This window comes from Apis florea, unplaced genomic scaffold (genome assembly GCF_048593485.1).
Source record: "Apis florea isolate Af1SG1 unplaced genomic scaffold, ASM4859348v1 contig_2293_pilon, whole genome shotgun sequence".
In the NCBI taxonomy this organism is placed as follows: domain Eukaryota; kingdom Metazoa; phylum Arthropoda; class Insecta; order Hymenoptera; family Apidae; genus Apis; species Apis florea.
In genome coordinates, this window is record NW_028256554.1 from 2,038,491 (window position 1) to 2,056,385 (window position 17,895).

At 52.6% G+C, this 17,895-nt stretch overlaps 1 protein-coding gene across 4 annotated transcripts in view; it reads right to left on the reverse strand.

Moving 5' to 3' along the window:
• The window catches only part of dac (dachshund family transcription factor), a 135,058-nt gene that overhangs the window by 81,213 nt on the left and 35,950 nt on the right, over positions 1-17,895 (reverse strand). For 3 of the 4 annotated variants that reach the window (XM_086904048.1, XM_086904047.1, XM_086904045.1), the window contains exon 2: positions 1,354-1,505. In XM_086904048.1, the coding sequence (XP_086760174.1) occupies positions 1,354-1,505 (152 nt within the window). The remainder of the gene's footprint in view (positions 1-1,353; positions 1,506-17,895) is intronic. The other variant, XM_086904046.1, reaches the window with a different exon arrangement.

Genomic DNA, 17,895 nt, shown 5'->3' on the forward strand with positions numbered 1-17,895 from the left:
CGCGGGCTCGTAATTAATTGCTAGCCGTTTCAACGTTTACCCCGTCGAGCTGCAATCGTCGAGCTGTTGCGATCCGCGCTCACGCCCCGTCCGCGTGCCATTAATTCATTAACGTTCCACCGTCAAACGTATTTGCCCGTAAAATTGAACGGGCGGCGGTATTCGCGATTATTTGCTTAACCAAATTTCCGAAAACGGCGATCGTAGACGCGCGCCCGCTCGTTCCACCATCCTCCCTCCCCGAGTGACTCTTTGCGCGAATCGAGTTCACAGGTTTCGAGAAGCACAGATGGAAAAGGATGGAAAAGGAATTTCCATTTCGTGGAATTTTTTTGGAAAAATTTCTTCCCGCTTCTTTCTTTTTCTTTTCTCTCGTTGTTGTTTGGAATTTATTTGGCAACGCAAACGTCGGCGAATTAAGAAGATTTAGAGATGGAAGGAGGAGGAATGTGTGGAATATCGGCGTCGGGAACCGCTAGCACAGACCGCAACACGACCTGTGTGCAGTTGCTGCAGTTAATTTGCTCACTCCAAGTGTGTTTGATTCCCGTAATTAATTGATCGGTAGGGTCACCATGGCGCGTATACGGATGGCGGTAATCAAGTGCGTGCCCCTGGTACCAGGGCTATCTACGCGAGCAAACAGAGGGTTCACCTATGCACTCCGCCGATTCCGACGTCTTTTCATCATCGTGCCAATTTCGACTCGACGATACCCGACGATTTATATACGAATCTGTCGTGTGAACGACAAAGTTCCGATCGGACAAATTTCTCCCCCTCCCCCCTCCCCCCTCCCCGCGTCACGTTCGAAATCGATAAAAAGTTGGAATATCTCACGAAATCGAAAGAAAAGTTCCAATTTTAATATCGACCGTGAAACCGTTCACACCGTTTCGATCGGATTTATTTTTATTCCACGCAGAAATTTTGCCACGCGACGTGATCCTGTCCGACGCGAGCCGCGATGTTGTGTCTCAGCCGTGTCGCGCGTTGTTCACAGCCGTGTGGAACGGTCAACCCGACAAGATCGTGAAACAACGTTGTCGCGAAATCCTCGTCGTCTCCATATAAAACGTGTGGCGTTGGTTATCGAGAGAAAGGAACGAGTGAACGAGGAACGCGGCGTGAAATACGAACGTCGTCTCGGGTGGGAGAGGGAGGAAGGGGGGAGAGGCCGCGAATGGCTGAAAAGTCGTTCGCGCGCTCGTAACCGGAATCGATCGAGCGTTGACGATGACGGTCTCTCTGTTACACCGAGGTGGACAAAAGGACGAACGTGGAAGAAGAAGAAGAAGAAGAAGAAGAAGAAGAAGAGAAAGAGAGAGAGAGAGAAAGGTTGGATACACTTACCCAAATGCCCGTTCTCGTAGTAATCCCCGTTGTCCATTCTGTGCTTCTTGAGCGAATGCTGGGGGTGGTGACCGGTCGTAGCCGCGGCCAAGTGGCTGGCTGCGAGGCTCAAACCGACTGAAGCTCTCTTCGGTGGTCTTCCTGGCCTGGAGCTGCACAGTGGTAGAGAGTTACTGTGGTTAGAGACACCTGTCATCGAGGTAACGCTTTACCCCGATCGAGGGCTTGCGACTTTCGTCGCAAGCGATGAACTTCAAACAAGTTGCAAGTTCGCGCGAGAAAACACCCTTCCTTCCTTCCTTCCTTCCTTCCTTCTTTCCTTCCTTTCTTTCTTTCTTTCTTCATTTCTTCGTTCTTACGTTCTTACATTCTTTCTTTCTTTCTTTTTTTTCCGATCGGAATCGGAATTTTTTCGCGTATTTTCTCGCGAGAAAAAAAAAAAAAAAAAAGAATCGACGAATCTTGGCTCCGGCTGCTCGACTCGAAGGAAACACCTCCTTCTCGGCCTCGCGATCGAAGAGAGAGGAAACGCTGGTCGCTACAAGTGTCGATTAGTAGTGTCTCTCTCTCTATATCTGGAACGCGGCGGCGGTTACGTTTCGAGAAACTGGTTCTCGGCCGACCACGGCCCGATCAAACTCACCTTCCTCCCGCGTGGAGATCAGTGCGGGACAAGCGTGGTCGCGAGCGAGCGAGCTCTCGCAGCCACGAGATACCACCGGCTAATAAGTAGTGACGTTGCCGCGATAAACCTAGCGGAGGGGAAGATAAAAGTACGCGACGAAACGGGCCAAACAGGCCTGCATTTGCGTAACTTATCGCGTCTCGAAAACGCTCGATTATTCTCCGCTCGATCTCTCCCAAGCCCTTCTTCCCTCCGTTCCCTGCCCCAACGGATCCTCGGGAGAACGGACGTGTCGCGAATCGGCGTGAAAAAGCTGTTGTTGTTGCGGAACGTTGTTTCAACGCGAAGCGAGACGAACGAGCGGACGACCGCGTTCATTTTTCATAGGCAGGCGCCGGAGAGGCGCTTCCATATATCCGCACAGATAGACGGTAGGACCGTGACACGTGCATACGCGCCGCTCCTTTCGCTCGCTTCGGGGAAAACGCGTTGTCTGAGATCTCGCGTTGTTACCGTAAACCCGGGAGGATCCTCTCCTCTTCCCTGTATCTATGTTCCCGATATAGCGGCGGCGTTCATTCCAGTGGTGCTCGATTCGACCGACGTCCCTTTCTCCTTTTCCTTGTCAACTTTCGCGGAATCGCGCAACTTTCGGATCGCAATTCAATTTCCGGACGATCTCGACGCGAACGCAAATTTTTTTCCTTTTTTTTTTTTTTTTTTTTTTTTTTTTTCTACGTCCAGCCAGCGCGATAAGAGCGCGACGTCGAGAGAGGGGGAGAGGATTATCGCAGTATCGGGACGAAAATCTCGAGATGGCGAAGAAAATGGAAAGATCGAAGCTCCTTAACAAGTTCGTACTTTTTTTTTTACGCGCGAGTAAAGAAATATTCGAGTTGAGGATCTCTGCCCCGGTAAGCGAGCAATCTCATAGTAGTCAGGACAGATTTGTAAATCTAATTTTTCATCCCGTCTTTCTGGCTGTTCTCTCTCTCTCTCTCTCTCTCTCCCCCCCTCTCTTTCTGCCTTTCTTTTTCTCATCTCTCTCACCATAGAGAGAGAGAGAGAGAGAGAGAGAGAGTGAGTCTCTTCCTCATCCTCCGGATTCTGGAGCTTCACCTCCCTCGTCCCTCTATCGTTTCGGTGGAGTGCTCTCTCCATCTCTCCGTTCTTCTTCTTCTTCTTCTTCCTCCTCCTCCTCCTCTTCTTCTTCTCTCGTTTCCCTGGCGCCCTCCCACTACTCCCCCTCCCCCTCCTCGCCCTCCTCCCCATCCTTGCCCTCTCACGCACGAGATCTCCAGACGATTCTCAGACGGCCGGTTTATACGGCGTTGATCTCTTAAACCGCTTAGCTTCGGGTTACACCGAAAACAAGAACGCTCTCTCGCTCGACGCTTAGACCCCGTATAATACGCGCTTGTTTGCGCGCGGTTCGCTCTTTCGCCGGCGAAATAAGAAAAGTTTCGCGGTGATCGCGGCTCGCGTCCCTTATCTCTTCTCCCTCCCCCTCCCCCCCCGCCCTTCGACATTTAACGCTCCGCATTTGGGAAATTTATTAAAAGGCCTACTGCCCGCGAAGATCGTCGCGATCGTCGAGGCCGATCTTCTTTTAATGCGGTGGGCAGGTGCCGCGCGCGAAATGCAAATCGAAGAAACGAATCAAACCGGATATCTAGAAAGGTGTTTGTCGAAACGAACTCTTTGTCCTCACGATTTCGAGGGGAGGGGCGGGGCGGGGGGCGGGTGCAAGGGGCGTGTAAGTCGATCGTGGCCAACGGATCGTCGAGGATATCGATCGAGGATTTCTCTGCTCGCGTGATCGTGGAAATTCTAAATTGAACGTAGCGATGGACGGAAGATTATCGGTGCTCGAGACCGATCGAATCGAAATCGAAGGAATTGGACGCACTTTGGACGCGCATTTTTGCATTTGGCAATCAATCGAATCGACGATTAATTGAACGCTCGAAACGACAGAATAGAAGCGTATATTCAAAGTGATGAAGAAGCGTGACAAACTCATCTTGGAATGGTTTTTCTATCGGTTCGGGATCAAGTTGGTCGATACGAGCGCCAATTTCGAATCGACGGATCGCGAACAAGGGTAATTTTACTTGTTCGAATTTTGGAGGGCCGGTTAAAAAGGGATACGCCTACGATTTACGATATCTCGATCGAATTCGCGTATCAGGATCGATCAGATCAGAACACGTACGAGTTTCGCGTATCCGGCCGAGTATCGCGTGTATAGGATTCGCGATGATCGCGCCAGCTGCTACGCTTCGATCCGATCATTCCCGAACCCGCCTTAATCATCGTTGCAACGTAAAAAAGAATTCCATCTCTTCGAGGCTGAAAGGAGTGCTACGCTCCAACAAAGAGTTCCAATTCTACGGACGAGACGAAGCCAACTCTCTCTCTCTCTCTCTCTCTCTCTCTCTCTCTACGCGTTTAAGAACTCGTCCTTTCGATCGAGCGTTTCGTTTACGTCGAGATTGTCGTCGAGTCGAGGATGACGATTGACTCGAGTCAAGAAAAAGTTATATTTCGACGGAGGGGGGGAGAGAGAGAGAGAGAGAGAGAGAGAGAGAAGAGAGCGGAATGGAGCGACTATAAATTGTCAATTTCGAAGTCAATTTGGCCGGGCTTACCAATCGGCTGCCGGTTAATTTCAAGGTGAATTGTGTCCAATATGGGTATATTATTAATGGGCCGGCGAGGGATAGGGTGCACTCTCGAGCGGAGGGTTGCAACCCCGTTTTCGCGCACTGGCCAAATCTATCGCTCGGGGCCGGCGATACGCTCTCTCGTGTTCGGCATCCCGGGATTAAACGGCGCGCCATGCGATGTCCTCGCTCGTTCTCGCATCTGGGTTAAGCTCGGCGATCGGAAACGACCGATCCCACCTTTTCTAATCCACGCTTCCGGATTTTTCTTCTCCGCCGTTCCGCGCCGTTCCACGGCGGCATGGAATTCGCCACGCCTCGACAAAGGAGCCACTGTTGCTCGTTAAACACAACGGGGAACGCTATCTTTGAATTACGACGCCAGCCAACGCAGCGTTATCGCATCCTGCTACCGTTCTGCGCCGTCCAAACATCGCTCCTCCCCGAAAACGCGCGGGAACCCGCCGCGAGAAACGGATCGCGTCGTTCTTCGCCTTCCTTTCTTTCTTTGCAAGCGCGTCTCTCTCCGCCAACGAAGGAAAAAGACGTCTCTCAGATTCGAAACATCCGCATTGATCCGATATCGAGCACTTCTCCTCCTCCCCTCGTATACCGGCAGGATATAAGCACTCGGGGAATTTTAAGCGTGTAACCAAGCGATAACCGAGGGCCGTGTGCCGGAGAAAGAAAGATCCGTGGAAAGATAGGCGGATGGATCGCGTCGCGTCGTTTTACGATTAGCGTGGGGAGGGTCGAAGCGTCAACCTTGCCGTTAATACGGCCGCTAATTCGAAGTAACCTCGCGTCTCGTTTCGACGCGTTGTTTCGTGACGCATCCACGCGCGATTTATAGACGCGTCTCAACGCGTCTCCCCTCCGAATAATCCAGATTTCCTCCGCGGTGTAGACGGGTGTACTGCGACGCGGAACCACCCTTTGGCAATTAAAAAAACTATAAACCGCTTAACCGCGGCGCGGCTCGCAACGAACGTGAAGTCGTAAAACGATACAACGAATAATATAATACGAGCGTCCGTGGCTCCGCTTCTAATTGTCAGTTTCGCTTTTTACGTCCTTTCCCCGCTTTTCCGCCCATTGCCGACCGTCATCGTTCGTCTCTGTGTGCATGAACACGCACGCACAGCACACCGAAGTCTTGTCCCCCGAAATCTTTTTCCAAAAGTCGACGAGAGTCGACGCGTCCCTCCCGTAAAGCTTCGTCGCGGCCAATTCCCGTCATAACAACGACTTCAATTTTCGTCAAAAGTCTTTCGACGTTATCTTTCGTATCGTCGACGTCGTTGTTCCGAGACACTCCTTCATTTTTCCTCTCTCTCTCTCTCTCTCGCGTGCTCGGTCTTCTTTTCGATTTCTCGCTTTATAAAGCTCGATCGCTCGGGTTGTGAAATTCGGGCTAGCATTTTCCAAATTATAAATTTTTACGAGGGCTCGATCGAGCGAGAGAGGACGACGAGCGTTTCTCCCTCCCTCCCTCTCTCTCTCTCTCTCTCTGTTATTTCCTTTCCATCCTCCCCGCACGCACAATTCAACTCCCTTCCTCCGTGGATCGCGGCAATCCCGTCAGTCAGATTGGATTTGTCCGATTTCGCGCCCGGAGTGGAAAAGAACGAGTGCGAGGGTCTGTGCGATGCGCATTCCGTCTTTCTCCCTCGCGCGCTCCCTCCCTTCTGCCTCTCTCTCTCTCTCTCTTTCTCTCCCTCCAACCACCCTCCATATTATTCCTTTTCACGCTCGGTTCTCGTTCCTCGACCGAGAAACAAAGAATCAAAGAATGTGTGTGTATACACGTATATATATACAGACGCGCGTACAATTCGGAGAGAGAGAGAGAGAGAGAGAGAGTTGCGTGAAATAGAGTAATAAGAACAGCTGTCAAAAGTTGCTCGATGGATCGTAACGTTTGAATTAACGTTTCTTCCACTTGATATTTTGCTGAGAGTGAAATAGGAAGTGTAATAGGAAGTGTAGTAGGAACGCGGTTCGCCTTCACGGCTCGTATGAAATCGTACGCTACGTTCGAGTATGCGATTCGGATAAAGAAGGTGGTGTTTCGTCGCGAGGGAAGAATATCGAATAGAAGAATATCGGAAAGAAAAGAAACGAGCGCGTTCCCCGCGTAATAATAATAATAATAATAGTAATAATAACGGTAACGTAAGCAAATTGGCAACGTTAACAACGCGTAGCATTCCCGGCGATCTCTTTACGAGCCGCTATTAAGGAGAAGGAAGGAGAAGGAGAAACTCTCCCCTCGCGCGATGAGCCAGCATCGAGAGAGAGCATTTTCTAATAACCACGACGTAAAGTTGGGGTGCGTTACGCACAAAAGAAATCTTTCTCTGTTCGAGAATGGAGGGGGGGGGGGGAGACTTATCTCGGTAATATTGGATTAAAACTTATGCTTCTCTCGCTCGCAATACGTTATTTTTATTGCTCGCGGCTTTGCATAATATTTCGTTTCGCGTACTTTCCCCTCCCGATCTCCTCCTCCTCCTCCTCCGGGGCTAATTTTAATTTCGGCGTTGGGGACGCCCGTCGTGCTTTATTTATTTATCTACACTTTCGCGATGTCTAATGGAGGAGGGGGAAGGGTGAGAAAATTAGGCAAATCGTGGCGACACCTGACCATCGCGGATCGTGATCGATCGCGAGCTATCGACGAGCGAAGGAGAGCGTCGAGCAGATGCGCGATCGTACACGATTAATCCGTGTACGAGGCGCGCTTCCTCCAGGCAGATGTCTCGAGGCCTCCTCCTCCTCCTCCTCCTCCTCCTCCTCCTCCTCCTCCTCCCGTAATCGTAGGGCTATATATTTTTTCCCGTGGCTGTTCGCGCCTCGCCCGTTCGCGCCGGTTTCAATTTTCGGGACCCTCGAAATGTATCGAGCGAAGTTTATTACACCGATGGCACGCGATACTTTCGAATCTCCATTCTCCTCCTCCTCCTCCTCCTCCTCCTCGTTCGCAATCCGCGTTCCTTGCCGCGAGATACGCACCGTAATACCGCCTCGATAATACCTGTATTTGCGCGTGCACGACGCGCGTTACACCCGCGTAATCCCGCCAATCTCGAGAACGTGGCCCGGTCCTCGCTACGAGTAATCCTGCCAATTTGGACCTCGGATTATCCAAGAAGAAGAAGAAGAAGAAGAAGAAGAGGAAGAGAAAGAGGAAGAGAGAGGTGCGTTGGTGGAAACTTTCGGTCGGGAAAGTCCCTCCCCCCCTCGTTCGAATGCCGGACATTCGAACTTCGCGTGGTTGAAGCTGAAGTGGAAGAGAAGAGAGAAGAGAGGTGTTTAGTTTAGGATAAGCTTTTGCCTCGGCCGTTTCAATATTTTCCGCGGCATCCCTTTTTTTTTACGATCGAACGCGCGTTTCCTTCGTTCAATCGTTCGAGTTCTCACGAGCTCTAACGCGTCCAAATCGAGAAATAATAAGAGCAAAGTCGCGCGATATACGAGATATCGAAACGTACTTCTTCCGTACGTTTTGAATGGAAGGAATTTCTCTCGTAATCGCGGAAACCACGTTGTTGGGACCACCGGGTCGATCGGCGGTCGATTTCCAAAACCGCGCTCCTACGAGGACAAGTTCGAGGCAAGTTCGGACACGGCGTTGTCGTTCCGCGACGAGGGCTAATTAATATCGTGATTAAGCCGGGGCCGTAACTCAACGCGAGCGTTGCCGTGGCCCAGCCGCCGCGGCAAGAATAATTAGGGAATTATTTTGTTTCCAAGAGGATCTCGAGATCCCATCGAAGCCGAGAGACGACGAGGGTTACTCGTCGAGGACAGCCCCGCACCACCGCGCCGCGCCGCTAAATTATAATTAAATATCAAACGTTTGCAATTACCCGGTTGCACCTGCCGCGCCCGCTTCCGCCCTGAACGCCGCAACGGCCCAACGAATTTCGCCCTGCGTAAACCGGTTGCCCCTCCCCCCTCGCCCGCTCCACAGATCCCGAACCGAATCGGCCGAATTACCGAGCTACGCGTCTTACCCTCGCGTATCGCCTTCGATTCACCACCCATCCAACCCCCGTCCGAACCGAGCGGGTGCGTACGATGTACGCGCGCGAGGGTGTGCCTCGACCGATCCAAGGAGCCGCAACCGAGGAGGGGGAGGGAGGGAGCGCGTGGACGGAGTTGTCGGTTTGCGGTTGACCCGTGCCGTACCGCGCTTCGATACCTCTGCGGTCGCGGCACCGATACCCACCGCATCGCCGACGTGACGATCGAGCCGAGGACGACGCTATCCAACGATCGTCTCCCACGACGAGTCTCCCTCCGTTTGCTCGAAATTGCTCGAAAAATTGGCGGAGAAAAAGAGAAGTTGGGCGAAGGAACCGGTCTCCCCAGGATCGAGCAGGGGAGGGGAGAGGGGAGAGGGGTAAACGCGTCGTCGTAGCGGTCGTCTTGCTTGGTCGTCCTCGTCGGCCAAGCGGAAGAGGAGGTTGGCGCTTCGAGCCAAGCGTTTTCGCGCCCTCTCGTGGCACGCGATCGAGCAGGATTAGCGAAACGCTTCGTCACTCGCCTCGCCGACCAAGCGGATCGACGCGACGAGACGCGTTCCGCTTCGAGCGCGCACTCCCTCTACCTCTCCTCTTCCTTCCTTCTCTTCCTTTTCTCGATCGGACCAGATTTCGCCGCTCGTCCATCCCCTTCTCGTCCATCCCCGAGGACGAACGAAACGAAACGAAAGCCGCGCTTCTTCTCGTCGAGTACGAGAATTATCTCCGGCTCCCATCGAAACAGGGCCGCGCGTGTATCGCGGCACGCAAGTCCCGATGGGGTTAAGCGGTAACGCGGTTATTATTGCATCGATATCGCGTTTCAACTTCGGATTCGTTCGTCCCTCGTGTTATTTCGAGAGCGAGGGTGGAGGGAGGGGGGCGCGGGATATCGAAGGGATCGGGGCGATGAGTCGGGGCTAGAGGGGAGGGGAGAGTCCTCGCTTTATCTTAATGCCGAAATCAAATCGGCTCCTGCATGGAATTAGAGATGGCATTACGAGCTATCAGCGTGTATGCACCCTGCATCGATGGTGCAACCCCAACCGCCGATCACGACGGCACAATGGCACGGGCCGAAGGGCGAGAACAATGCAGTTGAGGGGGAGGGGAGGGAAGGGGGAAGAGGAGAGGAGAGGAGAGGAGAGTAACGCGAGAATAACCCGATATTGCCGAGACTCCCCTCCCTCCCAAGAAGAATCTCGTGGAATTCGTGTTTCTCGTGTCTTTCGAATCGAACGGGGAGAGGAACGAGAACAACAAGAGATACTCAACGCTCGGCCGCGTTGATGAACGCGTTGGGAAATTCGAATAGCCGGGAGGAGCGGCCAAGGCATCCCTGCCGACCCTCCTCCTCCTCCGTCCCTCCCTCCATCCTCGCGTATTTTTTACCCCCGTCGCGCCGCTCGCTCGCTTCCTTATAAACTAATTTCGGGCGGAGCGCCTCCCTGCTGTCGGCTCGCTGTCGGTGTCGAACAATTGAATTCTCTCTTTCCATTTACCTATCCGTTTGTATCAACATTTACATTTATATTTGAATAATGGGGGAAAATAAAGAGGCCCGGCGTCGTCGTTTTCGCGTCCGACGATTCCGGGGCTCCTCGCTATTACATTTTTAAGCGTTCGTTTTCGAGCCCGCGGCAACCTTCCCCCGCCCAATCCAACGACAAACGAACAACCGTGGGGTGAACAGGGTTCGGAGGCTCTCGGAGAGAGAGAAAAGAGAGAGAGAGAGAGAGAAAAGCAGTCGACGACACTCTGGGAATTCTGTGCGTGACGCGACCAACGCCTCGTATTATCATTTAGATAAAGCTTATGTTAATATTATTCCCTTCGAGGGAATGTATCGTACAACCCCTTTTCCTCCTTTCTTTTCACGATCCTTCTCTTGTACCTGTATGTACCAAACGTCGCTACTTTCGTTATCGTATATGCTTAACGAGCCTTCACGATCGTTCTCGTCTCTTCCCTTCCGAAGAATCGTCGTGGGTTATCGATTGAAGATGGATGGACGACGGACCACCCGCGATTCGTTTCCCGTAGATTCGCCGTTTTATTGGCGAGGCGTGTCACCGGCCCTCGCCGCGGTATTACCAACGACTCGAACGACTTGCTCGAAACGCGGGAAATCGCGGCCACTTGGTTCGTGTTTACCAACCATTCCCCCCGCCGTCCCACTCGAACGAGCGTCGTCGAAGAAAGACGACCAAGTTCTCGACTCGCGTGCTTTCGCCTATTCCCGATGGACAATCATCGATCCTCGAGTCGAAACGTGAGCGGAAGGATTATTAAGTAACCGAGAGAGGAAGAGAGAGAGAGAGAGCGACTCGCTTCCACTCGACGATGGATAAAATTGTATAACAAGACAGGGAATCCACTTATCCACGAATCCGTGGAACGGTGTTGGAAACAATTTGCGGCGAAAAGAAAAGGAGACGATCGGTTCGCGTGGATAGATAATCTCGTGGCCCGTTTCGTCCATCCGTTCGATTGGAGAAGCGTGGAAAGCGAGGCCGTGTCCGGTGACAACGATATTCGCCGCACGGGAGATCGATAACTATTACGCAACGATTTCGAGACTGCTTCGGACAAATTTATTACCGAGCAGGCAGGGAGGGAGGGAGGGAGGGAGAGAAGTCGTCTATTCTCCGGGGAACGCGTCCATCGATCGCGTCCATACCTCGCCCCGGCTACGAAACTAATCGAGAACGAACGTGCTCTCTTTCTCCCTCCCTCTCTCTCTCTCTCTTTCTCCCTCCCCCCGAGTTCCACGTGTACCACGACTCGCGCTCCCGAATGTTATCGACGATTTTTCCTTCGAGGAAAATCGCGCGGAGGACAACGAGAGAGAAGAAGACGAAGGAGAAGAAGAAAAGGGAGAGGGAGAGAGAGAGAGAGAGAAGATAGTAGAGCCGTGCTAGTAGGGTCGCTCGTTTACGAGGTAGCATATTTCTGGTAGCGTTCTGTTGTCGGTGGGCCACCCACCGCGATTCCGAGCAGTCAAAATAGCAGCCGAAATCATAACGGCCGATTGTCCGTGCTCCGCTCCCGAGTTATGAAGCAGTAAACCGCGCCTCTTCCCGCGCCCCGCTCTCCTCCTCGTCTTCGATTCTCTCTCCGCCGTTTGACTCCCTTCGACGAGCCGTGTCCCCGCTCTTACGGAATAATTTCGATGATTGGATAAGGGAGGGTGGGGGACGCTTCGCGTCCACTCGACGATCCGTTGTTGCACACCATCTATATCCTGTTCTGTCCTATCCTATCCTGTATTATACGTATATATTCACGTACGAATTCCCTATGTATATATATATATGTAACGTGGCTGGTTTTCGCGATTGTCGTCGACCGATCTCTCGATTCACGCGGTCGGTCGGAACGAAGAAGTCGGCGAAGTCGAAGAAACGTAACGAAACGTGGAATTCGAGAAAACCACTTGCCGTGCAATCGCGTGACTGACAAACGTTTGCCGGGTCTCCGTGGCTGCTCGCCGTTCTCGAAACGTCGCCTTCCGCCACTCCGATGTGTATCCACCGGTGAATCCAATCCGATACATACCTGGAACAAAGAACAGAGAAAAGAAAAACGATGAAACGATTTTGGATCGGCCAAGAACATTGTTGCGCGACGAGCAAAATGGTTCAACAACGAAGCGAGGATGTTATAGTTATTCGAACGAGAGAGAGAGAGAGAGAGAGAGAGATGGATACGGCGGTGGTGGTCAGTCGGTGGTCAAAAGGGAGCGAAACAAAAGGAAGCGGATGGAAGAAAGGGCGTTGATTTGTGGAACAGGTTCTTTCTAATTCCAACTCTTCCACGAGAGATGGTGGTTTCCGTTTCACGAGAGAAACGCGGTCGGTGGTGGTAGCGCGGTGATCGGATCGATAAATCAGGATAGCATTAGGCGCCACTTCGTATCGGATCCGCGATCTCTCCTTTTCCTCTCTCTTTCTCTCGCCTTCGCCCAAGGGAGAAGAAACGCGCGTTGCCACGTACGTACACGTGTCGTACGAGCGAGCGTGTGCGTGTGCGCGGTCACGTCGTGCGCGCGAGTCTCGGGGCGATTTATACGGGCAATATCGAGCCGGGATTAGCACGATCGGACGGACTCGAGTCATGCTCGCGGTCGATACCACGTGGCTATTAGTGTCAAAATAAAAATGTGGCCGCAATATATGGCGAGAACCGTAAGCCCTCTCTTATTGCCACGGCTGTGCGATGATAGAGAGACTCGTGGCCGCGTATTCCCTGCTCGCACACCACCGACCAGCTACCTTCCAGCGAGGGAAGAGGGGGAGGAAGGGTGGTGGAGAAGGAAGGCGAGAGGAGAGCGGAGGTGAAAAAAAGACGGTCCTTCCTCTGCTTTATTTTCGTTTCGCTCGCGACTTTATCTTCCCCTCCCCCCTCCCCACTTCCTTCGAACCGAATCGATCGATCGTCGGCGTAATTCTTAAAGCGGCGCTTTAACGCGCGTTAAATAATCGCGAGAAGGAGACGGAAGAGGAGATTTCTTTTCGAGCGTTGTCCAGGCGTTGCTTCTAGAAAGAAAAAGGGGAGGGTGCTCGTCGCCGAGTCACCCCATCGTGTTTTCCTGCTAAATAAAGTGACCATGGATCAGGGGGGTGGACCCGGGCCGAAACATCTCCCGAGCGGCAATAAAACACTCCCTTCGTCTACGTAGAGGCTGTCGGAGAGAGAGAGAGAGAGAGAGAGAGAGAGAGAGAGAGAGAGAGAGAGAGAGAGAGAGAGAGAGAGTGTCAGCCGCGAGAACCAGCCTCATAAAACTTAGAAACAATTGTCTTTTATCGTTTTGTTGTTATTTAATTTTCTCCCGGATTGGCCAGCCCCCGACACCTTCGCCCTACCTCCTAAATAATTTACGAGCCCATCTCGCGTTCTCTCTCTTCCTCCTCCTCCTCCTCCCCCCCCCCCGTCATCCCCATGTCACCCGCGTCCTTCGCGAAATTCGAAGGAAACTCGACTCGATCCGTCCATCGATCGTTCGTGGTTGAAGAAAGAAAGAAAGAAAGAAAAAGAAAAGGAAAAAAAAGAAAAAAAAGAAGAAACAAATCGTTTGAAGCGTCGTCTGCTCGTCGAGAGAATGTCCGAGCGGTACGAGCTCTATTTTTATATCCGTTCGTGCAGGAAGTTGGCCCCCGTAGGATGGGGGAGACCCGTGTACACGAGGCCCCCAATGAAAATAATTATTAGCGTTAAGTGGACGTCGTTAACCGAGAGAGAGGAGACGGTTAGCTCGTCGGTGACAGACGTTCGAGCCGGTTAGCTCGAATCACGCGCGCCGACCAGCCTCGATGCGTGAATCTGCTCCGGTAGAGGATGCGGATCCATTGGCTGGACAACTAGATTTCATTGCGTAATGCTATCTACCGAACCCGCTCGCACCCGTGTCCTCGTTCGAGTCTCTCGTCCCGAGGACAATGCTTAAGTTCGATCGATCAGTTCCTCTCCTGTCCATCGCGGCAAATTGGACGTTCCTCGGACGAGTGCTACATTCCTCCGCTTGATCGAGAGATCGAGAGGGGGGGAAGCGTAAAGTCCGCGTAAGAAAATCGGTTTGATCGAGTCGATTCGGTCGAGCCCATCGCTGGCCGAGCAGCAACCGTAATAAATAAATTCCGTAGGGTGGCGAACGAACATTATGTAGAACATATAAATAAACGGTTTATATACCCGGGGTCTGGCCGATCCTTCCTCCCTTCCTCTCTTCGTTTCGCCTAGCTGTGTTTGAGTTATGAATCGTAAAAGCTAGATCGGCAATCATTGAGAGCTCGGCGGGCCTCGACTTCGGGGAAGGTTAAAAGCCACGGTGTTAACTCGCTCTCCCGATGGATAGTATTGACACTGCCGTTGCTCTCCGGCTACCACACACACACACACACACATATATATATATAGTGTGTGTGTGTATGCGTATGTACAGCACGGGATCCGACCACTCGAGGCCGAGCAGGGGAATCGCGGCTTCTCGAGAAACTATCATCGTTTCCTCGAGGAAGAAACGACCGGTCGCAAGGACGAGCACAGAAGACGATGTTCATCTCCCGCTTCTCCTCCCCCTATCCACAATCGAGCTCCTTCACCTCCACGATTTCCAGAATTACGCTCCACTTCTCTCTCTCTCTCTCTCTCTCTCTATCTCGAAACAACACCCCATCGGACTTATCTTCTTCCTCCTCCTCCTCCTCCTCCTCCTCCTCCTGTTTCTCTTCTCGATGATTCACGGTCAAAAATTTCTTCCTCGATCGATACGAAATCTCTCGACGAAGGCAGAGAACGGGCATATTTTTCCTCCCTTTCTCCTCCCTCCTCCCTTACACCCGGTCGATGCCGATCTCCTCGAGAGAGAGAGAGGAGAGGAGAGGAGATGGAGATCTGGTCCGGAAGCGAAGGCAGGGGTTGACACCTGCGCCTTGAGAACCGAGGCGGCGGAGGAGTTGTCTGTTTGAACGGAAACGCGCAGAGAGTCGGATATGGGGGAGGAGGGGGAGGGATATCGCACGGTGCCTCTCACCATTGTGAGATGGTGGCTTTGTAGTCTGGCGCACGCTCACGCGCGGCCAAGTCGCACGCATACAAACATCGAACCGTGGATCCTCTCCTTTCCCCCCTTTAGAGACTCTCTTTATTTTTATCCTGGTTCGCTCGTTATTTATTATTCGCAGCGATGGCTATGCAAACGAGGTGGTGGAGACGCGCGGCGGGCCCCGGTTGCTCCGTCTACCGGAAAAGCCGTCGTGCCGCTTTTAAAAATGGAATATCGCTCGCCGCCTTCTCACGAGCCCCTCCCTCCCCCGATTCGAAATCGCGTCTGGGATCGGGGCGATCGAGAGTCCTCCAAGACGGATCTCTTGATAAATTAGGGAACGGGGGGAGGGGAGTGGAACCGAGAGAGGGATAATCGTTCCAACGGGACGATTCTTTTTCTTTTTTTTTTCCTCTCTTTTTTTTTTTTTTTTCTTCTTCTGTTTAGAATCCAACTCCAAGAAACACGGAGGACGAGAGAGATCTGCTTTTCGTCCTATCCCTGGAGAGGACTTCTGGTTTCTCCAAAGAGGCCGGCGCCCACTCGAGCTTTCTCGAGTCTCTCTCTCTCTCTCTCTCTCTCTCTCTCTCTCTTTGGAGGAGAGACTCGAGGCTGTCGCTCTCTCGAAAAATGATGCAGACCCTTCGCGATAACCCGGAATCTTTTACAGAAACAAGGGGGAGGGAGGAGGAGCGCTGTTCCTTCCGAGAGAAAAGTTCCTTTCGACTCTCTCTCTCTCTCTCTCTCTCTCGTAGAAAGAATCGACCCTTTCCGTTCCTCTTTCTTCTTCCATTCTGGTCATTCGAGCATCGTGTGAGAACGAAGATTTCGCGTGATAGAGCGGGCGGTTGGAGGAGAAAAAAGAAGGGGAAAAAAAAAAAAGAAAAGAGAGAGAGAGAGAGGGAGATGGGCGTGCATTTTTTTTCCACGGTAACAAATTCATCGGAGGTGGTTATCTGGACGTTGGGATCGGGGCGCCGCGCAATTCCGTATCATTCTTTCGACCGATGTAATTATCCTCGACACGCGGTACCGTACGTTGCATTCGTTATGCGCGTGCGTTCGCGTGTACGCGTCGTTGCGCTCGGCCGCGGCGTGTGTTGTTGCGTGGAGAGGCGCGCGGCGTCCTCCCGTCCATCCCGTGAGGAGAGAGAGAGAGAGAGAGACGAGTACACAAGCGAGGAGGAGACATTCGCTCCCTGTCGCAAATATTTCCAAGTTTGTCGATCGTCTCCTCTATCTATCTATCGTCACGGTCGGCAAAGCCGCCGCGACATGAGAAGCGAATACGGAAAAGCCCGGAGTCGAGTGCCACTCTCGGCGGCCACGGCGTGTCGTTGTTACGGCGTACGTAGGCCCCTGTACACGCGACAATGTACTCCCTTGTTTCCGCGTTGTAGCCTGCCTACAACGGCCAAGAGGATCGCCCTCTCCGCCTCGAGTGTTCCTCCCCTTCCTCCCCCTCTATAAGACCCTGTATATATACATGCTCCGCTCTCGAGAGAGAATCGCGCGTGGAAAAAGAGGAAGAGGAAGATTCCACCAGAAATCTTCTCGATCGATAGATCGACGAGCCAGTAGTAGTTGTAGGGATCGAGCGGGATTCACCTCTTAACCGCGATCAAAAATCATCGCTCCTTTATCTCTTATTTCGAGAAAAATTCGAAAACGGAGGATCGAAACTATCTCGCGGACGTTGTTACGTACTCGTGTAATAAAATCGACGACGAGGGATCGAGCCTCGGTCGCGGAGAAGGGAGAGACGGATAAGAAGAGAAATAAGGAGTATTAACGCGAGGAGCTCGTAACGGCGGAATTAGAGTTGGGCAATCGAAGCGACGACGACGACGACGACGACGACGACGACGACGTAAAGCCGCGATGAACGTTCGCACGGCGATACTCGAGCGAGAGCGGCGTACTCGAGAGAGACGAGTTCCTCTATATAACTCTTACCCATACCGCTCGTGTCCCGGGAGTATTACGCGAGATGAAGGCGGGAAGAGATGGCCCGTAGCCCGACCTCGCTACGATACGATCCTCATCTCGGGGAAAGAGCTTGGGAAGAGAACGTCCTCGCGAAAGGACTTAATCAACGGGTCCGAGTGTTTATGATTTTTGTTATTGGTGTCGTATCTCGGGGAGTAGCTTTGCCGGATTTTCGCGCGCCCTCCTACGATCCACGTGTCCCCCTCCGAGTCACCGACCGCTTCGTAAACTGCCGCCTCGGATAAAAGGGCGAAATTTAGGAAGGGAGATCGGAGAGGAGAAGGAAGCGAAACGAGGAAGCGACGCGCAAAGCGGCGCCGGTGATCGTTCGCTCGTGTCTACACGATTTGCCAGGTTTTAGACCGCAAAACCGCTGTCGTCGATCGAGGAACAGGAGAGAGAGAGAGAGAGAGAGAGTAGTCCCTTCTTCCCTGAACTGGACGAATTCCATTCGTGCGAGGATCTTCCTCGAACGTTGCACCGCGGGGAGTCCGATGAGAGACGAGGACGGGAAATCGGGAGGAGGAAGCGGAGAACCGATCGAACCTCGTCGAGCGTGCAATCACGCGGATGGCTCGGCAAACATCTCCCTCCTCGGTCGCGTTTTATTTTCTCTCCGCCAGATAGAGAGACAGAGAGAGAGAGAGAGAAAAGTCCCTGTGGCGATCGGTCAGCCGCGCACACGGCTGT